This window comes from Emys orbicularis, chromosome 9 (genome assembly GCF_028017835.1).
Source record: "Emys orbicularis isolate rEmyOrb1 chromosome 9, rEmyOrb1.hap1, whole genome shotgun sequence".
NCBI lineage: Eukaryota > Metazoa > Chordata > Testudines > Emydidae > Emys > Emys orbicularis.
Window position 1 is genome coordinate 50492735 of NC_088691.1, and position 24796 is coordinate 50517530.

The following is a 24796-nucleotide window of genomic DNA, read 5'->3' on the forward strand; positions in this document are numbered from 1 at the left end:
TGTGCTGGGACTTGAAGAAAATAAGCTTGAACTTGATGCAGAATGTGAGAAAAGGACAGTGAACAGGGAAGTGACAATCAGAGCAATGAAAGAAGTGTAATTTTCACAGCAGCATTTTATATAGACTGGAGGTGAACAAGGTGAAGTCTGGTGAGGAGACTGTAGCAGATGATGCAAGGGATAACCAACACACGGACAAGGGCTCTAACAGTAGGTGTTAAAAGCGACAAAGAGTCCTGTGGCATCTTATAGACTAACAGAAGTATTGGAGCATAAGCTTTCATGGGTGAATAACCACTTCATCAGACGCATGTAGGTGTTAAAGGATTTTAGAGATGTTGTAAAGGAGCTTAGCTTTAAGGATACAGATCCAAATATTTTTGGGACTGTTCATTTTTTTAACAGGATAAATAACTTTTATTTGATCTTTTAAGTGCAAGCTGTATTTTATGTTCACGCTTCAATAGTTGAGCAGATTTGTTGGTAACTATTCAGCTGATTCATTTACAGAAGACAGGCTTTAAGAGGAGTGTATGCACATGTTGCCATTACAGTGACTGAACTATTCAGTGCCAGGATACCTGAATAAATGGACTCTCTTTTCATGAATATTTAAATGGGCAAAGCAGGAGAAAAGGATTAGACTTAAAAGACAATCTAGTTTTGGATTTATAAGGATTTTTCTATAAAAAGCACAGCTGTGTATCCAGTATGATGTTCAGATTTAAAGGTGTAAGGCACAGAGGGGCACTTACACCACAGCACTGAGGGCTGCATTGGCATCTCACCAGCAGCTGGGGGTTTGCTCTCCATTTGCATTTTTCAGAGCAAGCACTTGCCTGTATTTTTGCCCACATGAATAAGAATGGGGTTTCAGCTGTTACCCCTCCCCCCACCCAACTGCTCCTCTTGGCACCCCTCTCATGCAGGGCCTCCTTCCCCCAACCTGCCCCTCACCTCCCAGTGAAGTAGGGTTGCCAACTTTCTAATAGCACAAATTCGAACACCCTTGCCCTGCCCCTGAGCCCCACCCCTTCTCCAAGGCTCTGCCCCCAACTCACTCCATCTCCTCCTCCCTCCCCCATCGCTCAACTCTCCCCCACCCTCACTCACTCGCTCCCTCATTTTCACTGAGCTGGGGCAGGGGGTTGGGGTGTGGGAGGGGGCAAGGGCTCTGCCTGGGGATGCAGGCTCCAGGGTACGGCCAGAAATGAGGGGTTCAAAGTGCAGGAGGGGGCTCTGGGCTAGGGCAGGGTGGTGGGACCAGGGACGAGAGGTTTGGGGTGCAGAAGGGGGCTCCAAGCCAGGGGCAAGGGGCTCGGAATGTGGGAGGGGGCTCCGGGCTGAGGCAGGGGGTATGGGCTCTGGGCTGGGGGGGGTGTTCCAGGGTGGGGCCAGAAATGAGGGATTTAGGGTGCTGGAGGGGGCTTAGGGCTGGGGCAGGGTGTTGGGGCACAGGAGAGGGTGCGGGCTCCAGGAGGGGGCTCAGGGCTAGGGCACGGGAGGGGGCTCAGGCTCTGGGACAGGGCAGGGAGTTAGCATTCAGGGTGTGGGCTCTCGGAGGGAGTTTGGGTGCATGAGGGGGCCCAGGGCTGGGGCCGAACTGCAGGAGGTGGCGTGGGGTACAGGCTCTGGGAGGGAGTTTGGGTGCAGGAGGGCTCAGAGCTGGGACAGGGGTTGGGATGCAGTAGGGGGTTCAGGGTGCAGGCTCCGGGCAGGCAGCACTTACCTTAGGAGGCTCCCCGGAAGCAGTAACATGTTCCTCGGCTACTAGGCATAGGGGCAGCCAGGGAGCTCTGCGCGGTGAGCACTGCCTCCACCTGCAGGCAGCACCCCTGCAGCTCCCATTGGCCACGGTTCCCAGCCAATGGGAGCTGTAGAACCAGTGCTCAGGCCATGCCTGTCCCTCCACCTAGGAACCAGATGGACAGGTCGCCGCTTCCGGGAGCTGCGTGGAGCCAGGTAGGGAGCCTGCCAGCCAGGGCCATCCCTACCAATTATGGTGACCTACACAGTCCGAGCACCTGCTTTCCCTCCCCTCCCCCCCAAGGGTCTGGGCTGCGCTCAAGGCCTGGGGGGCCAGGGAGGCAGGAGCTGTGGGGGGCCGCTTTGGGGGGCTCCACAGGCCCAGAATGGCCCAGGGGATTAGCAGGGGGCCTGGCACCGGCAGCAGAACAATCCAGCATCAGCCCGCTCCGCTCCCCCTCCCCCCCAGCCGTGTTGCTTGGGGGAGGGGGAAGGACCGCCCTCCGCACTCACTGGCGAGAAGCGGAGCAACGCGGCTGGGAGCTGGTGGAGTGGAGAGGGCTGGGGCCGGGTTGCTCCGCTTCCCGCCGCTGCTGGTGAGTGTGGGTCAATGGGGGAAGAGGTGGAATGGGGGCAGGCCAGGGGCAGAACGGGGGGGGAGGGGCAGCAGGGGGATAGGGCTGGCTGCCAGAGCTGCTGCCGCGTATGCAGCACGCAGCTGCCATGGGCACCATGAAATTTGGGGCAATTTGGTGCCCTAGACAACTGCATATTCTGCATATGCCTAGGGACGGCCCTGCTGCCAGCCCTGCACCAACTGGACTTTTAATGGCCCAATCAGCAGTGCTGACCACCAGGGCTGGCTTTATCAACTGCGGGGCCCGATTCGAATACCCGGCAGCGGTCCGAGGCTTCAGCAGCACTTCGGCTGCAGGGGGGAACGCACCGGGTCTTCCTGAAGGACCCCCTGCCGCCAAAATGCCACCAAAGACCCAGAGCGGACCCCCCGCCGCTGCCGAAGTGCCACTGAAGACCCGGGTGAGTAAAAAAAATTAAAAAGGCACCTAAGGCACAGGGCCCGATTTCAGGGACTCGGCCTAAAGCCAGCCCTGCTGACCAGAACCACCAGGGTCTCTTCTCAACTGGGCTTTCTGGTCAAAAACCAGACACCTGGCAACCCTAGCAAGGGCTCCAGAGCCCTCTTCCCCCCCAGACCCCCAGTGCAGGGGCCCAGAGATCCCCCCCGCGCTCAGGGCAGAGGCCCAGACACCTGTTACCCCCAGGAAGCAACATAAGCTGGGTCTGAGGCCTCCACTATCCGCCGTCCCAGAGCTACAGCCTGATACTCACCGCCCGCCTCAGCCCGAAGCCGCATAACTGCAACGGACTCTTACCCCGCTCCCGGGGTCAACCAACTGACGTCATCGCGTCAGGCGCGCGCGGCCCGCACTTCCGGATCCCGCCGCTACCCGCCTACCCCTGGCGCGCCGGAGGGCGGGAGCTGCGGCCTGGCTTCCAGAAGCACCTCACTGTTGGGACTCTGCGGCCGCCTCCCCGCAAGGGAGCGATGAAGGAAGGAGAGGCCAGAGCTATTGAGGGGAAGGGCCGGGCCCCAGCCCCGCCCTCTGCTTGCCTGGCTTCGGACGCCCAGCCCCGTGACAGGGCCTGGCCTGGCTGGCCCTGCCCTCGCCTCGGCGGCGAGCAGAGACCTCTCATTCCAGGCAGGGCGGGCCCCAGGAAAGGGAACGCGGGGAGACGACGCGGGGCTGTTAGGCGCCGCTCGTGGGTCGGAAGCCTGCCCCCCGGCCGGCCGTGCCTGCTGCCGGGAGAGGCCTGGGCGCGGCTGGGAGCTACTTGCTGGGGAGGCACATCTGAAGGTGGCAGCTGCTGTTTGACAGGGATTCCCCTTCCTACACCCAGTCTGGGCTCTTAGCCTGCTCTGACACTGCTGGCCGAGTGGAGCGGGGGGAGCGGAAGCCAGGCTATAGCTTGATTTTAGTCAGGCTTTTGGCGCAATCTCTCATGACATAATAAACCGACCAGGGAAACGTGGGCTAGGTGAAATTACTATAAAATGGGTGCGTAACTGGTTGAAAGACCATAAGTATAGTCATCACTGGTATCCTAACCCCCCTTGTAGTACAAGTACTACAAGTCCTCCACCCGCAACACTAACTCCAAGGAAACTCTTCAATGCACCCCACACCCCCTGTCAACAGCCACTTAAAGTATCATCTTTAGCTGGAATTAGAAACTTTTAACATTAGAGATACCAGGGTATTATGATAATAGTGCAAATTTTTAGATCCATATGGAAAAACCCTGGCAGATTAAATTATTTTTCTAGTAATTGGCAAATCTTTAAAAAAAACTGGCCATGACTGTCAAATACTGGCCAGATGTTAACCCTACCTGCAGGGGTCAGGCCTGGGTCCAATACTATTCAGTATTTTCATTAATGATTTGGATAATGGAGTGGAGTGTATGCTAATGAATTCTGCAGTTGAGACAAAGCTGAGGGGTTGCATTCACTTTGGAGGATGCACTTAGAATTCAAAATGAACTTGGCAAATAGGTAATTGATCTGAACTGGGACCAGTGCTATTCAACATATTCACTAATGATCTGTAAAAGGGGGTGAACAGGGCCATGGCAATGTTTTCAAATGACACAAAAGTATTCAAAATTTTTAAGTCCAAAGCTGACTGTAAAGAGTTACATGGGGAACTAACAAAACTGAGTGACTGGGCAACAGGATGGCAGGCGAGCTTCAACAATGACAAGTGCAAATAATCTCAATCTATCTCTCTCTCTCTTTATATAAAAATGATGGCTTCTAAATTAGCTGTTACCACTCCAGAAAGAGATCTTGGAGTTACTGTGGATAGTTCTCTGAAAACGTCAGCTGTGTGCAACAGTGGTCAAAAGGGCTTACAGAATGTTAGGCACTATTAGGAAAAGAATAGAAAAGAAGACACAGTATCATAGCACCAATATTTAAATCCATTGTGCACCCACACCTTGAATATTGTATCCAGTTCTTGTCTCCACATCTCAAAAGGGATATAGTGAAAGTGGAAAAGGTTTGGAGAAGGGCAACAAAGATGATCAAAGCTATAGAATGGCTTCCATATCAGTAGAGCCTAAAATGATTAGGGCTGTTAAGATTAGAAAAGAGATGATTAAGGGGACAAGAAGACTTTTTATCAATACATTAGAAGCAAGAGGAAGTCCAAAGACAGGGTAGGCCCACTGCTCAGTGAAGAGGGAGAAACAGTAACAGGAAACTTGGAAATGCAGAGATGCTTAATGACTTCTTTGTTTCGGTCTTCACCGAGAAGTCTGAAGGAATGCCTAACATAGTGAATGCTAATGGGAAGGGGGTAGGTTTAGCAGATAAAATAAAAAAAGAACAAGTTAAAAATCACTTAGAGAAGTTAGATGCCTGCAAGTCACCAGGGCCTGATGAAATGCATCCTAGAATACTCAAGGAGCTAATAGACGAGGTATCTGAGCCTCTAGCTATTATCTTTGGAAAATCGTGGGAGACGGGAGAGATTCCAGAAGACTGGAAAAGGGCAAATATAGTGCCCATCTATAAAAAGGGAAATAAAAACAACCCAGGAAACTACAGACCAGTTAGTTTAACTTCTGTGCCAGGGAAGATAATGGAGCAAGTAATTAAGGAAATCATCTGCAAACACTTGGAAAGTGGTAAGGTGATAGGGAATAGCCAGCATCGATTTGTAAAGAACAAATCATGTCAAACCAATCTGATAGCTTTCTTTGATAGGATAACGAGTCTTGTGGATAAGGGAGAAGCTGTGGATGTGGTATACCTAGACTTTAGTAAGGCATTTGATATGGTCTCGCATGATATTCTTATCGATAAACTAGGCAAATACAATTTAGATGGGGCTACTATAAGGTGGGTGCATAACTGGCTGGATAACCGTACTCAGAGAGTTGTTATTAATGGTTCCCAATCCTGCTGGAAAGGCATAACGAGTGGGGTTCCGCAGGGGTCTGTTTTGGGACCGGCTATGTTCAATATCTTCATTAATGACTTAGATATTGGCATAGAAAGTACGCTTATTAAGTTTGCAGATGATACCAAACTGGGAGGGATTGCAACTGCTTTGGAGGACAGGGTCATAATTCAAAATGATCTGGACAAATTGGAGAAATGGTCTGAGTTAAACAGGATGAAGTTGAACAAAGACAAATGCAAAGTGCTCCACTTAGGAAGAAAAAATCAGTCTCACACATACAGAATGGGAAGAGACTGTCTAGGAAGGAGTACGGCAGAAAGGGATCTAGGGGTTATAGTGGACCACAAGCCAAATATGAGTCAACAGTGTGATGCTGTTGCAAAAAAAGCAAACATGATTCTGGGATGTATTAACAGGTGTGTTGTGAGCAAGACACAAGAAGTCATTCTTCCGCTCTACTCTGCTCTGGTTAGGCCTCAGCTGGAGTATTGTGTCCAGTTCTGGGCACCGCATTTCAAGAAAGATGTGGAGAAATTGGAGAGGATCCAGAGAAGAGCAACAAGAATGACTAAAGGTCTTGAGAACATGACCTATGAAGGAAGGCTGAAAGAATTGGGTTTGTTTCGTTTGGAAAAGAGAAGACTGAGAGGGGACATGATAGCAGTTTTCAGGTATCTAAAAGGGTGTCATAAGGAGGAGGGAGAAAACTTGTTCACCTTAGCCTCTAAGGATAGAACAAGAAGCAATGGGCTTAAACTGCAGCAAGGGAGGTCTAGGTTGGACATTAGGAAAAAGTTCCTAACTGTCAGGGTGGTTAAACACTGGAATAAGTTGCCTAGGGAGGTTGTGGAATCTCCATCTCTGGAGATATTTAAGAGTAGGTTAGATAAATGTGTATCAGGGATGGTCTAGACAGTATTTGGTCCTGCCATGCGGGCAGGGGACTGGACTCGATGACCTCTCGAGGTCCCTTCCAGTCCTAGAATCTATGAATCACCCCCAAGGATCCTCTTGCACACCTCCTGGGGTGCGTGCACCCCACTTTGGAGACCACTGGTCTAAAGTATGCTTAGTCCTGCCTCAGGATGGTGGACTGGTCTTGATGACATCATGATATCCCTTCCAGTCCTATATTCCTAGGATTCTGTGAAAATACTGATTTTCCACAGAGCAGTACACACATTAAATGATAAACCAAGGAGTTTTATTATAAGAAATTAGTTTTTGTTTCATACTACAGTTTACAGCTTTCATAGACATGCAATGAGAATATAAAGTACAGCAAAGCAGATTTTATGCTGGAAAATGTTGGCATTTGAACTCTTCAGCATTATGCAAGTGTCAAAATATTTTAGCTAAGAAACAGAAGAATCTGTGTGTCCCTCCCAGCAGCCTCTGGCTACACATTTGCATGTACGCGTGTACATGATGGTGATGAAAATCTTATATGACTGCTGTATTAATTCTGGGAATCTGCCTGGCTTTTCAGACTCATGATACACTTTGGTGTGTCATGGTCGAGAGCATTTGTACATATGGATCTGTGTGTTGATATACACATGCACAGGTATGTAATTGCTTGTTTATGTTGGAACCTGTTTAGATTGTAAGCTTGTTTGTCCTAAGTGGGTAAGGGAGTTTAAGAAATCTGCCACATAAGTTATTTTTGGACAAGGGTTACTATCTTTTTTGGATCCCTCTGTGCTCTGCCATTCTCTACCACCTGGACAGCACACAGCAGGCTCTCTCGAAGGATCTGGTTCTTCACCACCTTGGTTATCATCGTGCTGATATCACTGGTGTACTTATGCCTCTGGTTAGCTGGGTAATACTGTGCTTCAGAGCAATGTATGATGAAAAAGGTGCATAGAGCTAAGACATCTCCTTCTTGCAGCCCCAGCATCTCCAGCACTGCTTCCCACACCAGTCTAATTCTCTGGTTCTTGCCTTTGCGCCTCATGACAGAGGCTAAGGTGGGGAGGCCTCCCGCCAGATCTGGCAGCTTCACTCTGACACAGGAATGCAAGCAGCAAAGCATTTCACTGACATAGCTGTAGAAAAGATTGATCTCCACTGAAGTGAACCTGCCACAGAGATGGAGACAGAAACCATTTCTCAGACAAAAATACTTCCCGTATACTTCAGTTCATTCCCATTTAGGTAATAAGTGGAGAATTCTAGTGGTCTGTAACCCCAGCAATCCCTGGTAATGCAGCCATCACATCACAGTAAGCCTTCTACTTAAAAGGCAAACACAGAGTGTCTGAAGGGGTGTTGTCAGGTTTCTTATAATGTAGGTGAGCTTGAATTTGAATGAAAAAGTGGGTAGAATTTCCATTTCCCTGAAGTCATTGTTAAGGTCAATTTCAGGGATCATTAGTTTATTTTTCCCAATGTACTTTTTATAGACTTTTACAGTTTGACTAAGAATCCTATTGCATCTAAAACTCCTGACCTGAGTTTAATTATTCAGCTGAGTCTAAGAATTAGTTGAATGAAGGCAGCGTTTTGAAACTAACTGATTCTGCTGCTGCAGCTGAGCTCTGACCAGATCAGTTACCACAATAAATGTGTATACCTTAGATGATTAGTGTACCTTTTCTAGTGTATACCTTAGACAATTTCCCTCAAGGCTTCCTGGAGGAAAAAGAAAAAAAGAAAAGATTGTTTTGCACTTGTGTAATAACACTTATCTGAACAAGTGCTTTCATAGAATCATAGGATTGGAAGGGACCTCGAGAGGTCATCTAGTCCAGTCCCCTGCACTCATGGCAGGACTAAGTATTATCTAGACCATCCCTGATAGGTGTTTGTCTAACCTGATCTGAAAAATCTCCAATGATGGAGATTCCACAACCTCCCTAGGCAATTTATTCCAGTGCTTAGCCACCCTGAGAGACAGGAAGTTTTTCCTAATATCCAATCTAAACCTCCCTTGATGCAATTTAAGCCCATTGCTTCTTAATCTCTGAGGATAGGACAAGAAGAACAATTTTTCTCCCTCCTCCTTGTAACAACCTTTTATGTACTTGAAAACTGATATCATGTCCCCTCTCAGTCTTCTCTTTTCCAGACTAAACAAACCCAATTTTTTCAATCTTCCCTCATAGATCATGTTTTCTTGACCTTTAATCATTTTTATTGCTCTTCTCTGGACTTCCTCCAATTTGTCCACATCTTTCCTGAAACGTGGCACCCAGAACTGGACACAATACTCCAGCTGAGGCCTAATCAGCATGGAGTAGAGCGGAAGAATTACTTCTTGTGTCTTGCTTACAACACTCCTGCTAATACATCCCAGAATGATGTTCGCTTTTTTTGCAACAGTGTTACACTGTTGACTCATTTGTTTACATATGTTTAGGGCCCTACCAATTTCACGGCAGTGAAAAACATGTCTCAGACTGTGAAATAATATAAAATGAAATCCGATCTCCCGTGCTGCTGGAAGCACCCCAGCCAGGGCCTCCTACTTGCTAGTCCCATCTGGCTGGGGAGGGACAGGATTTCCTCTTCCCCTGCATGGCCCCTCCCGCTCCTGTTGGTGCTCAAGGCATCCATTTTTCCAGGGCCCCCCAAAATTGGTTGGGGCCCCTGACAGAGCCTGTGCATTAACCTGCCACTGGCCAGGTCTAGCAGCCCCCGGCTGGGGTGCTCCTAGTAGCATGGGGTGATCATACCCACCTCCACCTCTGGGATCCTCCTCCAGGTGCAGGAAATTCTGGGGCTGCTGCCCAGCCATGGAGCTTCCTACAGACTGGGGAGGTACCCGGAGGTGGGTCTGATCTCCCCCTAGAGGGGCCATGCAGGGAAGAGGAAGTCCTCTCACACCCCAGCCGGCCAGGACTAGCAGCTAGAAGCCCCTGGCTGAGGTGCTCCTAGCAGCATGGGGAGATCAGACTCACCTCCACTCGCCGGGAGCCTCCTCTGACTACAGGAAGCTCCGCAGCTGCTGCCTTCAGAGCCCAGCTCTGCGGGCAGTGTAGAAGTGAAAGTGGTAATCCCGCCACCTCCCTACAACAACTTTGCGGACCCCACAACCCCACTTTGGGTCACACTGTAAAATTACCACACTGTAAAATTTCAGATGTAATCTGAAATTGTGAAGTTGACCAATTTTAAAACTGGCTGCAAAACTGACCAAAATGGGCCGTGAATTTGGTAGGGTCCTACATATGTTCTATTAAACTTAATACCACAACACCTAGAAGAAGAAAAAAACAGTATTTGGGGGACTATTCTGGTTTTGTTTGGGTTTTTAGTTGATGTACAGCTCCTAGAGTAGTAGATAGTTTTATTTCGGTTTCTGCAGTATCAGTATCATACACCCATTTTACTGATGGATAAACTGAGGCGCAGAGAGGTTAAATGACTTGCCAAGGTCACACAGCAAACCAATGGCTGTCTGGTGTTCTCACTCAGCTCCAGTTCCTGTTCTAACTAAAGGCACCAACTAAGGGAGAGAAGCTTAAGGAACACTCCCTCCTAAAGGGACTGGAAAGTTCTGAAAAGGAGGTAGAAGCTAATATTTTTTGTTTTACCTGATTTTTCTCCACCAGATCTATCCTGTTTTAGCTAAAATCATTAGGTTCAAGTATGTGTTTTATGAAGTGCTATTTATTTTTGTTGCAGTTATTGATATTAATGTGATAGGCCTCCAACTAAGCAATTTGCATTCATTTTTGAATGCGATTAATTTATTTAGGCCAAGATTTTCAAAAGTGGGGGGCCCAAATGTGAGCTCTGAAATCCATATTTAGACCCCAGTTCTGCAGAGGCTTAAGCATGTGTGTAATTTTACTCAAAAGTAGTCCCATTGAGTTCAGTGAGCTACTTGTGTGCCCATAGTTACACACCTGTAAGTTTTCATAGGATCAGGTCAGAGGCACCTAAGTAGCCTGTTTTTCAAAGCACTGTGCTCTTGCAGCTGCCGTTGCTTTCCATGGGAACTGTGAGTAGCTCGGGATCTTAAAAAGCCTGTTATTTAGATGTCTAAATATGGTTATGGGAGCCTAACTTCAGGCACCAAAATGTGAAAGATTTGGCCTTATTTGCTAGCAAAACAAAACCAGGGCATTAATAAGATTCTGATTTTTACTGCTTATAGTGGGACACAGTTATCTGAAAGGTTTTGAAAGAGCATATGGTGTCTCTGGTATTCTTAGAAATGGTGTGGGGTTTTTTTAAGATATAATAATATGTAGTGCATATTTAAAATTTCTTTAGAAGTTTTTGCACTTGGAATGGAATTTGGCTTGCATTTGCTGAGATCAACAAACTGTATTCTCTTGTGGTAAAAGGCAATTCAAAGCCACATTCCTGGATGTAGAAAGAAAGTTGTATTCTTTTCACTCAGTGTAGCCTAAACCCATTCATCTTCACCTGCACATATAGAACGTTACACAGGTTTCTCAATTCTCTAGTCTCCCAGCTGATACATGGAGGGGAAACAGATGTTTTTTTTCTTCTGTGGCTCACCTGTCCTCCAGCAAGGATATCCACATCTCATCCTCGTCCATCTGCTTCTCCAGGGTTTTATCCTGAAACTGCAGTTTCTGTGTCAGTTTCTCCATGGCAGAGTTCAGCTCTTTGAACTGAGTCTCCACTGTCTGCAGCCTGCTTTCCACCCTGTGGAATATAAGAACCAGAGTCATTATTAGAATCAGCATATCTGAACTTCTGCACTGAAAGAGGGCTCCACTTCTGCTGCATTATGGCTAACTTCAGATCCAGTTTAAGATTCCTCCATTTTACTTGGAAGTTATTCTGACTCCTTTTGAAGGTGTTTGCCAGTTGAGCTTCAGTTGCTTGATGTAGTCTGTGTACCTTTAGAAGTAGTCATCACATAGTCTTCTTCAAAGACAGTCAAGGTTATCTGAATTAATTTATCAGACACCCTCATTCTTATCATAAGAGATTAAATGTCTACTAATAGTGACCTATCAAGCTCAGTCTAATCTCATTGAGAGTTTCATTTTAGGACCCAAATTGATCCTACATAACAGTTAAATCAGCCCTGTATAAAATCTACCACAAAAATATAATAGCTAATACTTAAATAATAGAGGGTCCTGTGGCACCTTTAAGACTAACAGAAGTATTGGGAGCATAAGCTTTCGTGGGTAAGAACCTCACTTCTTCAGATGCAAGTAAGTTACTTGCATCTGAAGAAGTGAGGTTCTTACCCACGAAAGCTTATGCTCCCAATACTTCTGTTAGTCTTAAAGGTGCCACAGGACCCTCTGTTGCTTTTTACAGATTCAGACTAACACGGCTACCACTCTGATACTTAAATAATACTATACTTAAAACCAGCCTTTTTCTTGCCTCCCTCAGTACCATGGCTGGTGACTTCCTAGTCCCTACTAACTCTTCCTACATAGGTGCTAGAACTAGGAGTGCTACTACACCCCCTGGCTTAAAATGGTTTCCATCATATACATGATTTATAGGGTGGTTCTATGCCTCTCAGCACTCCTGTCTCCCTATTGCAATGTTTTCCTTTTATAGGAACTTTTTCCCCAGCATGCTTTTCTAGAGACGGCTCTTTAAATATGGCAGAACCAAGTAGCTGCAGCACAAAAAAGGCTATTTTGTAATTGGTAGCTGTATTGGTCTCTCTTCCAGCTAGTAAGTACTTATGTTTTTCCTTCTGATTTCTAAGAAAGTGGTATATTTTCATATTTCCTATGAATAATATAACTAAATGAGGTATCTTGATTTTGAAGTTTCTCCATGTGACCTCTATCAGAAAGTTTATTTTATTAGGGTTACCATATTGCAGTCCTGGAAAAAGAGGACACTCCAAGGGGCCCCGGCCCCGCCCCAACTCCACCCCTTCCCCGCCCCCAGCCCTGCCCCAACTCCGCCCCTTCCCCAAAGTCCCCGCCCCAACTCCTTCCCCTCCCCTGAATGCTCCGCCCCCCTGCTCCTTCCCCTCCCCTGCTTCCCGCGAATCAAATGTTCGCGGGAAGCCTGAAACAGGCAGGCAGGCAGCAGGTAAGCTGGGGCGGCGGGGGGGGAGGCGCAAGGAGGCGCGGCCCAGTCCGGCCCCCCCTGGCTGAGCGGCTCCCTCCGGCGGCTGGCCAAGAGGCTCTGGCCCCGGCAGCTCCGGCCCGGCTCGGCTCAGACCCTGGGGCGCCGGCCCCGGTTCCAGCAGAGCGGCTCTGGCCCGGCCCCGGCCGAGCACCCCCGGCCCCGGCCCTAGTGACTCCAGCTCGGCTCGGGCCCCGGGGCACAGGCCCCGGTCCTGGCCAAGCGGCGCCGGCCGGCAGCCGAGCACCCCCAGCCCCGGTCCCAGCGGCTCCAACCCGGCTCACCTCGGGCCCCGGTTCCAGCCGAGCAGCTCCGGCCTGGCCCCGCCCGGCGACCGAGCACCTCCGGCCCGGCTTGGCTCGGGCCCCGGTTCTGGCCGAGTGGCGCCGGCCGGTGGCGGCATCCAAGCTCGCAGCCACCTCCTCCCGGGCTCCAGCTGCTGCTGCACTGGGGAGAGCGGCGGGAGCCGGGAAAGTTGGAGCCCAGGGAGGAGGCGGTCCCCTTACCATGCCTCCCTATTTTCCCGGACATGTCCCGCTTTTTGGAAATTCCTCCTGGGTGGGGATTTGAGGACCAAAAATCCGGACATGTCTGGGAAAATCCGGACATATGGTAACCCTAATTTTATGAGGTGCTATTCTGTTGAATTTATGTCAAAACATGAGGAGGCAGGGAGCATGCTTTATACTCATTCACTGCTGTTCTGTAGATGTAAAGGAGTGGAATATGCTGGTCACTGTCCATTTTGATGGTGTTCCTCAGGAATAATTTAGGGTAATTTAGCTTAACTAAGATCCCAATTAAATTGTTCCCCTGAGGTGCAACTTTTGGGTAATTCTAGAATCTTGAAGCTGTTGAAACACTTTAGACTGAAAGTTTTTTTTGCCTAGGTTTCATACAGATAACAAGGGATCCCGCAATTGGCCAAGTATTGACTATAACAGCGTTTAAAAGAGAACTGGATAAATTCATGGAGGTTAAGTCCATTAATGGCTATTAGCCAGGATGGGTAAGGAATGGTGTCCCTAGCCTCTGTTTGTCAGAGGGTGGAGATGGATGTCAGGAGAGAGATCACTTGATCATTACCTGTTAGGTTCACTCCCTCTGGGGCACCTGACATTGGCCACTGTCAGTAGACAGGATACTGGGCTAGATGGACCTTTGGTCTGACCCAGTACGGCTGTTCTTATGTTCATTAGAAGGTCAGTTAGCCTTGATTTTTTTTATTTTTTTTAACGGAATGAACTTCAGGCTATCTTGAAAAACTGTCTCTGGCAACTAACAGCTATTGAATTGCAAGACTCTGTTTCATAGCAGTGTGGTCCCTGGGTATTCTTACTACTGTTTTATTTGTTTTGCAATAGTGCTGAGGAGCCCAAGTCATGGACCCAGGACCCTATTATGCGAGGCACTGTATAAACACAGAATGAAAAGACTGGCCCTGCTCCAAAGAGTTTGAGATCTGTTGCATTTGGTGAGCTTCCTAGACTAAGACTTTGCCTTACAAATATTACATTTCCTGGTCTATCTTTTCATCTTTGTCTGATGTTTTTGAAATGCCAAAATATCCAGTAGTTTTCAGGTCATCGGATAATCTCTGTCTCTTTTCACTTTAGATCATAGGAACAGTGGATACTCAAACCTATTAACAGCTGATTTCCACCCCCCTTTTTGCTGTAATATATAATGAGAATTTTTTTGGCAATTAACTTCAAATAACATTTTGCGTTAACCATGCTTACATCTCATTTTACTCCCTTGGGAATATTCATAAAAGTGCAAACTCCTTCATATAAATGTTTGCCAAAAGGGAATTTTAGGCCAGTAACAGAGATTTGTTTAATCACAAAGGAAATTTGTTTAATGAGAAAATGAAATTTATGTTGGGCAGAAATAGAATTAGCTTACCAAGGTCAGTGTAACACATTTCAGTACCGTGGATCTTTGCCCTGGTCTACACTACGAGTTTAGGTCGAATTTAGCAGCGTTAAATCGAATTAAGCCTGGACACGTCCACATGACGAAGCCCTTTTTTTCGACTTAAAGGGCCCTTTAAACCGATTTCTTTACTTCACCTCTGACGAGGGGATTAGCGCTGAAATCGGCCTTTCCGGGTCGGATTTGGGGTAGTGTGGATGGAATTCGACGGTATTGGCCTCCGGGAGCTATCCCAGAGTGCTTCATTGTGACCGCTCTGGACAGCACTCTCAACTCAGATGCACTGGCCAGGTAGACAGGAAAAGGCCCGTGAAATTTTGAATTTCATTTCCTGTTTGCCCAGTGTGGAGAGCACAGGTGACCACGCAGAGCTCATCAGCACAGGTAACCATGATGGAGTCCCAGGATCACAAAAGAGCTCCAGCATGGACCGAATGGGAGGTATGGGATCTGCTCGTCATATGGGGAGACGAATCAGTGCTAGCTGAACTCCGTTGCAATAAACAAAATGCCAAAACATTAGAAAAAGTCTCAAAGGGCATGAAGGACAGAGGCCATAACAGGGACGCACAGCAGTGCCGCGTGAAAATTAAGGAGCTAAGGCAAGCCTACCACAAAACCAGAGAGGCAAACGGAAGGTCTGGGGCAGAGCCGCAGACATGCCACTTCTACGCTGAGCTGCATGCCATGCTAGGGGGTGCAGCCACCACTACCCCAATCCTGTGCTTTGACTCCATCAATGGAGAATCACGCAACACGGAAGCGGTTTTGGGGGACGAGGAAGATGATGATGAAGACAATGAAGATAGCTCCCAGCAAGGAAGCGGAGAAACCGGTTTCCCCAACAGCCAGGATACGTTTTTCACCCTGGACCTGGAGGCAGTAACCCCTGAACCCACCCAAGGCGTGCTCCCAGACCCTGAGGGCACACAAGGCACCTCTGGTGAGTGTACCTTTGTAAATATTACACATGGTTTAAAAGCAAGCGTGTTTAATGATTAATGATTAATTTGCCCTGGCATTCGCGGCCAGTACAGCTAATGGAAAAGTCTGTTAACGTATATGGGGATGGAGCGGAAATCCTCCAGGGACATCTCCAGAAAGCTCTCCTTCATGTACTCCCAAAGCCTTTGCAAAAGGTTTCTGGGGAGGGCTGCCTTATCCCGTCCGCCATGGTAGGACACTTTACCATGCCAGGCCAGTAGCACGTAGTCTGGAATCATTGCATAACAAAGCATGGCAGCGTATGGTCCCAGTGTTTGCTGGCATGCAGACAACATCCATTCCTTATCTCTCTTTGCTATCCTCAGGAGAGTGATATCATTCACGGTCACCTGGTTGAAATGGAGTGGTTTTATTAAGGGGACATTCAGAGGTGCCCGTTCCTGCTCGGCTGAACAGAAATATTTCCCGCTGTTAGCCACGCGGTGGGGGGGAGGTGTGATCATCCCAGAGAATTGGAGGGGGGGGAGGGGTTAGTTGGGTTTGTGCTGCATGTTAACCCAGAAACCGCAGCCCCTCCTTTTACATTGCAAACCCATTTTAAATGGCCAACCCAATGGATGCTTGGTATGGGAAATGAGGGCGCTGCTGTTTGAAACCATTCCCACATGTTATGAAGGTTAAAAAAGCCAAAAGACTGGCTTACCATGGCTGCCTGCAAGCCGAATTCTGTTGCCTGGCACTGCGTGAGTGATCTCTCACACCAAACCGGCAGGCCCTCAATATAAGAGGAAAAATGCGACCTTGTAACGAAAGCACATGTGCTGTGTAATGTGAACAGCAGAATTTAACGTGAAAGAGTGTACCCATTGTTCTCTAAAATGTGTCTTTTTAACCACCTCTCCCTTTTCCTCCACCAGCTGCAAATGTTTCTCCTTCGTAGAGGCTAGTGAAGATTAGAAGGAGAAAAAGGTGGACTCGGGATGATATGTTCTCGGAGCTCCAGATGTCCTCCCATGCTGACAGAGCACAGCAGAATGCGTGGAGGCAGACAATGTCAGAGTGCAGAAAAGCACAATATGAACGAGAGGAGAGGTGGCGGGCTGAATCGCAGGCTGAAGAGAGCAAGTGGTGGGCTGAAGAGGATAGGTGGCGTCAGATTGCTGACAGAAGGCAAGAGTCGATGCTCTGGCTGCTGGAGCATCAAACTGATATGCTCCAGCGTATGGTTGAGCTGCAGGAAAGGCAGCAGGAGCAGAGACCGCCGCTACAGCCCCTGTGTAACCACCAGCCCTCCTCCCCAAGTTCCATAGCCTCCTCACCCAGACGCCCAAGAACGTGGTGGGGGGGGCCTCCGGCCACCCAGCCACTCCACCCCAGAGGATTGCCCAAGCAACAGAAGGCTGGCCTTCAATAAGAGTTAAAGTTTTAAAGTGCAGTGTGTCCTTGTCCTTCCCTCCTCCCCCACCCCACCCGGCGCTTCCCTTCTCCCCCACCCCTCCCGGGCTACCTTGGCAGTTATCCCCCTAGTTGTGTGATGAATTAATAAAGAATGCATGAATGTGAAGTAACAATGACTTTATTGCTTCTGCAAGCGGTGATCGAAGTGGGGAGGGGAGGGTGGTTAGTTTACAGGGAAGTAGAATGAACCGGGGGGGGGGGAGTTCATCAAGGAGAAACAAACAGAAGTTTCACACCGTATCCTGGCCAGTCACAAAACTGGTTTTCAAAGCTTCTCTGATGCGCACCGCGCCCTGCTGTACTCTTCTAACCGCCCTCGTGTCTGGCTGCGCGTAATCAGCGGCCAGGCGATTTGCCTCAGCCTCCCACCCCGCCATAAATGTCTTCCCCTTACTCTCACAGATACTGTGGAGCGCACAGCAAGCAGTAATAATAATGGGAATATTGGTTTCGCTGAGGTCTATCCGAGTCAGTAAACTGCGCCAGCGCGCTTTTAAACATCCAAATGCACATTCTACCACCATTCTGCACTTGCTCAGCCTATAGTTGAACAGGTCCTGACTACTGTCCAGGCTGCCTGTGTACGGCTTCATGAGCCATGGCATTAAGGGGTAGGCTGGGTCCCCAAGGATAACTATAGGCATTTCAACATCCCCAACGGTTATTTTCTGGTCCGGGAAGAAAGTCCCTTCCTGCAGCTTTTGAAACAGACCAGAGTTCCTGAAGACGCGAGCATCATGTACCTTTCCCGGCCATCCGACGTTGATGTTAGTGAAACATCCCTTGTGGTCCACCAGTGCTTGCAGCAGCATTGAAAAGTACCCTTTTCGGTTTATGTATTCGCTGGCTTGGTGCTCCGGTGCCAAGATAGGGATATGGGATCCGTCTGTCGCCCCACCACAGTTAGGGAATCCCATTGCAGCAAAGCCATCCACTATGACCTGCACGTTTCCCAGAGTCACTGCCCTTGATACCAGCAGGCCTTTGATTGCGTTGGCTACTTGGATCACAGCAGCCCCCACAGTAGATTTGCCCACTCCAAATTGATTCCCGACTGACCGGTAGCTGTCTGGTGTTGCAAGCTTCCACAGGGCTATCGCCACTCGCTTCTCAACTGTAAGGACTGCTCTCATCTTGGTATTCTGGCACTTCAGGGCAGGGGAAAGCAAGTCACAAAGTTCCATGAAAGTGCCCTTATGCATGCGAAAGTTTCGCAGCCACTGGGAATCGTCCCAGACCTGCAACACGATGCAGTCCCACCAGTCTGTGCTTGTTTCCCGGGCCCAGAATCGGCGTTCCACGGCTTGAACCTGCCCCATTAACACCATGATTTGCACACTGCTGGGGCCCGTACTTTGTGAGAGGTCTATGTCCATGTCAATTTCCTCATCACTCTCGTCGCCTCGCTGCAATTGCCTCCTTGACTGGTTTTGCTTTGGCATGTTCTGGCTCTGCATATACTCCAGGATAAGGCGCGTGGTGTTCATAGTGCTCATAATTGCCGCGGTGATCTGAGCGGGCTCCATGATCCCAGTGCTATGGCGTCTGGGCTGAAAAAAGGCGCGAAACTATTGTCTGACGGAGGGAGGGAGGGAGGGAGGGGCGAGTGACGACATGGCTTACAGGGAATTAAAATCAACAAAGGTGGCTGTGCATCAGGGAGAAACACAAACAACTGTCACACAGAATGGCCCCCCCAAAGATTGAACTCAAAACCCTGGGTTTAGCAGGCCGTTGATTTCACGGAGGGAGGGGGAAGCAAATGAATATAGAACAAATCTGGTCCATTTATTGTTTTGATCCACTCCATCTATCTTTTACATCTTAGACTGGCAGCATGACTGATAGCCATCGGCATCTTCTGGGTGCTTGGCAGAAGATGTTGCATTACGATTGCTAGCCATCATCATCAAGACGGTTCAATAGGACTGCCAGCAGGACTGAGTCTCCAGGAGACAAAACATGTCTGCCCAGGTGCCTCTGACCGAACTCACTGAGGAGTACGACGACAACGGCTACCAATCGTAATGCACCATCTGCTGCTAAAAGGCAAGGAGCTACTGCTGTATAGCAATGCAGTCCCACGTCTGCCAGCACCCAGTATGCCGATGACGGCTACCAGTCATACTGCACCGTCTACTGCCAAAAGGCAATTAGCTGCTGCTGTGTAGCAATGCAGTCCCACGTCTGCCGGCACCCAGATGACATATGGTGACAGTGAGCTGAGCGGGCTCCATGCTTGCCGTGGTATGTTGTCTGCACAGGTAACCCAGGAAAAAAAGGCATGAAACGATTGCCATTGCTCGCACGGAGGGAGGGTGCCTGACGACATGTACCCAGAATCCCCCGCGACACTGTTTTTGCCTCATCAGGCATTGGGATCTCAACCCGGAATTCCAATGGGTGGCGGAGACTGCGGGAACTGTGAGATAGCTACCCACAGTGCAACGCTCCGGAAGTCAACGCTAGCTTCGGTACTGTGGCCGCAGTCCGCCGACTTAATGCACATAGAGCATTTTGTGTGGGGACATACACAATCAACTGTATAAAAACGATTTCTAAAAAACCGGCTTCTATAAATTCGACCTAATTTCATAGTGTAGACATACCCTAAGTCTCCTTCTAGTGGCTGGTTATCACACTTATTTCTTAATGTAATAGTCAGTACATCAGATCCAGTAGTACAGACTCATGCTATTAGCAGTGAAGGTTCAAGAGTTCAAACCCTACTATTTATGTGAAGGTATCAGTTAGAGAACAGGAACAATACTATGATTTAAGTGACTAATCACACAGCTCACAGATTAGATACTCAAAGGAATAGCTGTCAGCAAACACTTTGTGTCTCGGTGGGAGTCACTGGTTCAATGCTCTGGAACTACTCCATATGAAGCCAGTCAGGACTCTGGGGGAGCATGCCTCCTCTCTCTCAGCATAATGTCTCCAGGGCAAGAAGCTTACACAGCTTCGATCTTCCTGGGTCTGACCTTGGAGCATTCAGCGTCCCCTTCCACACTGTGCGCTTCCCACAGCGAGTCTGCCCAGGCGGGGCTCCTGGGGAAGCCAGAGGGCCCTGCATCCCAACTCCGCAGTCAGATGTGACTGTCAGCCAGCCGGTAAAACAGAAGGTTTATTAGTTGACAGGAACACAGCGTAGGACAGAACTTGTTAGAACAGAAATCAGAGACTTTCAGCCAAGTGCATCTTGGGGGGAAGGGAACCCAGAGCTAGGGCTCTGGTCCTCCCCCTGAATCCCAAGCCAGCCAAGACTGACTCGTTTCCAGCTGTCTGGCCCCTGCCCTGCCCGTTGCTCCTCCTCCAGCCTTTGTCTCATTTCCCGGGCCAAGAGTCACCTGGTCGCATCCCCCTCCTGGGTCTCAGGTTACGAAGGGGCGGCTATAGCATCGGTGCAGGCAGCTGGAGCAGCCTCCGCAAGTCACACCCCCTTATTCCCACCACCTAGACATTGGTGCAATACACAGGGAAACTGAGGTACACACACAGGGCCGGCGCAACCCATTAGGCGACCTAGGCGGTCGCCTAGGACACAATTTGGGGGGCGGCAACCATGGCGGTATTTCGGCTGCAGGACCTTCCGCCGCCTCTGTAGGGGGCGGCATTTCGGGGTGGGACCTTCCGCCACCTAGGGCGGCAGAAAAGCTGGCAGCACTCCTGTACACACAGCATTCATGCAAAATAGTAAGACTCACATAGGCTCATATACAACATAACAAAGGAAAATCCCCACTTCATCACACTGTCAACAATCTACAGCCTGAAACTTATTTAGGTAACATTTGTTGGAAAAGATGAGCAAACATATTTGTAAGAGTCAGTTTGTGGACAAGTCAGAAATAAAAGGCTGAGTGAATTATTCATTACAGATTGTAATGGCTCATTGACCGAGTTGGGTGAATGAAGATTCATGGTTTCTGTTTTCACAAGCTTTCTTCTACATAAATGGTGAAAATGACCAATAGATTTAATTATTGATGAAAATGGGTCACCACTGATGCAATAATTTTTCTCTGTTGCTTTTAATATTTAATAATGTTGCTTTAATATTCCCTGGCTTTTCCAGCCATTTTTGTTCTTGGGAGAAACTGCTCCCAGCCTTTAAGCTACTTGCAGATGTTTTAAACCACCTTCAAGCCAAAACTGAAACATTCACAAGTGTCCGCTCTGAAAATGCCAATTCACACTGCAGTGACCACTTGAAATTATGAAGTGGATTTACAATATTATGATACGTGGAAATGACCCTTCATTAATAAGAGCAAACCCCAGGAAAATTTTGCATCTTGAGCCTTTGGGGAATAGATCAGCTCTCACATTGCCCCAATATTCACTTTGCCAATGAAAATGTATTCCCCACTCGTCAAAGGATGACGGTAGGTTATCTGACTTTTTAAATAGCTCACATTTCTTTGGGTTCCATTTCAAAAATAAGAATTATTACACTTACACAAACTGATGCAATTACAAATGTAGGCAAACAGGATGGCATCCACATATAGCAAACAGGAGAGAAGTCCATTAGTGGCTATTAGCCAGAATGGGTAAGGAATGGTGTCCCTAGCCTCTGTTTGTCAGAGGGTGGAGATGGATGTCAGGAGAGAGATCACTTAATCATTACCTGTTAGGTTCACTCCCTCTGGGACACCTGGCATTGGTCACTGTCGGTAGACAGGATACTGGGCTGGGTGGACCTTTGATCTGACCCAGTATGGCCATTCTTCCGTTCTTAATGTAGGGCAGGATGGTCCTGTGTTTAAGACACAGGGCTGGCAGTCAGGAAAACTTGATTTTGTTACCAGCTGTGCCGCTTTTTGGGCAAATAAATTAACTTTGTGCCTGTTTTTAATGTAAAATGGGAGTAGTTATATTTCCTAATCTCACTGGGGTCTTATGAGAATTTATTAATAATTGTGAGGCACTCCGATTATAGAGTGATGAGTTTCTTTACTTTTTAAAAGTGGTAACCAATGAGGTTACTACTAAATTAATACCACCTCATGTCAATCTTGTTCTGTACAAGCACAAAACAAATCCTGATCCTTTACAAGAAAGCTTTTAAAACCTTCCTGCTGCTCTTCCTGTAAATATACAGCACTGCACTTAGAACACATCCAGTAAAATCAGAGCTCACATTCTTATGAAGGTTATTGAACGCTATATGGAAAAAAGAGGCTTTTTAAAAATAAGTTATTTAATGCTCATGGCTTTTCTTTCCCTGAGTTTAGATCCTTTCCAGAAAATCAGACACCCTCATTTTTATTACTTTTAGAGCTAAGCTATAAATGTTCATATTCCAGGTCATCACTGTCGCAAACTCGTGTATAACACTATGTCCCACACACCACCTCTTTATCCTATTTTCATGATATCAACCATACACTTATATCTTTCCTTTGCTTGCTCCTCACTTAAGACCTCAATTCTCCACAGGCTTCTAATCACCTGTCACTTTTACTGTAATGGGTAATGTTATTCACAGAACCATGGAACATCGGAATTTCCATACCAATCAGACCTATAGTCCAGTGTCTTGTCTCCAGTAGTGATTGGTACCATGTTTCAGAAGAAGGGCAAAATCCCCCATAATGAACAGTGGCAGAATACCCCACTCTAAGGAAAAGTTTCTTACCAACCCCATTATCTAGTGGCTGGTTTATGCCCTGAAGCATGAGGGTTCAGAGCTCTATATAAATGTAAATGAAGTAAATAATTCCTAATCTTGTAAAGAGTTATTCACACAACTCACAGCAGCTCCTTACACTTCCTACTGAAAACTTACTTGCTCTTCTCTTTCCACATCATTCTCTGTGTGTCTCTCTCAGCATGCATATTTCTCTGTATAGAATATGTATGTTAAGACACACCGTCCTCAGTCCTGTTCTTAGATATACAGGTGCATGCTGCCTTTTTGCTAATTTGTTACAGCTGATTTAATAGTACAGTCAGTGATCTTGTGTAGCAGGAAGATTGAAGCACTAGTTACAGCACTAGTTAAATCAGAGAAACTGGAGATCTCATGCTGTATTACCCAATTTTGCCAGTAGTGGCCACTGTGTTCTGTTCCTTTTGTTACCTCTTCCTCCCAACCCAACTCCACCTATACGTGTGTGTTCACACACTTGTGTCCTGACACGTAGACAGTCTTTTCCCCAGAGATCTGACGATCTTTGTTAATTGTCTCTATAGTGTCTAGCACAGTGGGGCATTGATCTTTGGGGTTCCTTTCCTGGGCACTTCCATAGTATAAATAATGTGCATACAAATATGCAGATGTTGGGATATTAGAAATGTTAATTGAAATACTGTATCCCAGCCGCAATAATATATTTGTTTTACAACAGCCACTTTTACTACAATAATATTTATTTAAGCAGACACCAGCTTTACACATACTCAAGCCTGCCTTGTTAGATAACATTTGCACAATAATGTCAGACCTGGGATTCCTGTATATATACTTTGTAGTAAAAAGGGACTATACTTTACCCACCTCCAGTAACTATAGGAGCATTTTCAAATCTTTTGCTTTCCTTCCCCTTTAATTTTAATATGAACTGTTAACAATTTAAATTAGAAAAATAGTCTGCAAATTAAAGAAAGTGGTTATATGTGACCAGGCAATTGATGAGAGACACAATATGAAGTAGAGTTTCCTCTGTGAGCTGCCTTCCTTCCTTTCTTGTCTTTTCAATCCACTGGGTTCTGAGCTCTTTGCTTCTAACCCATCCTGGGCCTGGGCTCACCTAAAAACACTTGTTCAGAACTGGACCTTATCAGAACATTAGCATATGGTTGAATATGGAAACATTAGAATTTCCTGCTGGCCCATAATCAAATTGCAACTTTTTAAAAAAGAGATCATTTATGATTGGGGATCAAGTGATTGCATTCAAGCTGATGGCAAAGCACTCGTGCACCCGGGCCACAGGGCTAAATGCCTGCGAACTATACAAAGGCTTGTTCACAAAACAGGTGGTTGGTTGTTTTCAGAGATAAAGGAGAAACAAGGAGACTCCTTGTGATCTGAGACCCATCAGCCTCTAAGTTCATGTTTATACCCCCTCTATTTCCCATAAAGAATTAAGAAACAAGTACAGGCTCATCTAATATACAGACCTGTCACTCTGGTAGTTGTTAGTTTCTTCCCTTGCCCCATCTTGCTATAGTCCCTTCCCAGCACAATGGAGCCTTGCCTTGTTCCTCCTTGTAGTACTAACACACACAGTCCTTTGTGACCTGTTTAATGTCTCATTCAGGGAGTGCAGAGATATGGCCTCTTTAGTCATCCTCATGGGGAACAAGAAGAGAAGAAATGCAATTTTAATAGGCTTGAATCTTCTCTCGTGGGCAGTCAGCAACAGCACGGACAGGAGATCTGACTTCTGCTAAAGGTCACTTTGCACTGAGGGCTTTTTATAGCCAGTACATCCAAATATAGTTCAGAAACACACAAACATATGTCCACAAACATGTTACTTAATGAATTATGGATTTGGTGCAGCTCCTCAAACATGAACACCCCACTTGTCTTTCTTTGTATATGAATTACTCTTATTTAAAGGTGATCTGAAAAGGGGCTTGTGCCCTGTTCAGCTTCTTCCTGATGTATTATTATTTGTATTACTGTAGTATTTATGGACGAGAACTCCATTGTGCTAGCTGGT

At 47.4% G+C, this 24796-nt stretch overlaps 2 protein-coding genes across 3 annotated transcripts in view; both read right to left on the reverse strand.

Moving 5' to 3' along the window:
• Window positions 1-3157, reverse strand: part of RNF168 (ring finger protein 168) — a 37851-nt gene extending 34694 nt beyond the window's left edge. Inside the window, exon 1 of one of the 2 annotated variants that reach the window (XM_065410428.1) lies at window positions 3097-3157. The gene's annotated coding sequence lies outside the window, so the exon portion shown is untranslated. The remainder of the gene's footprint in view (window positions 1-3096) is intronic. The other variant, XM_065410427.1, reaches the window with a different exon arrangement.
• Window positions 3158-7398: 4241 nt separating this feature from the next.
• On the reverse strand, window positions 7399-24424 carry SMCO1 (single-pass membrane protein with coiled-coil domains 1). The gene is made up of 3 exons (XM_065411364.1): window positions 24369-24424; window positions 11217-11366; window positions 7399-7822 (listed from the first exon to the last, which is right to left on the reverse strand). Exons 1-3 carry the CDS (start codon window positions 24422-24424, stop codon window positions 7399-7401), a joined length of 630 nt encoding a protein of 209 aa, XP_065267436.1.
• Between the last annotated feature and the right edge of the window lie 372 nt (window positions 24425-24796).

Coding starts and splice junctions, on each gene's coding strand:
- SMCO1 (XM_065411364.1), bottom strand. CDS start 24,424: ATGAGGATGACTAAAGAGGCCATATCTCTGCACTCCCTGAATGAGACA. Junction 11,367..24,368: donor CTGAATGAGACATTAAACAG/GTCACAAAGGAC, acceptor TATATTCCACAG/GGTGGAAAGCAGGCTGCAGA. Junction 7,823..11,216: donor ATATCCTTGCTGGAGGACAG/GTGAGCCACAGA, acceptor TCTCTGTGGCAG/GTTCACTTCAGTGGAGATCA.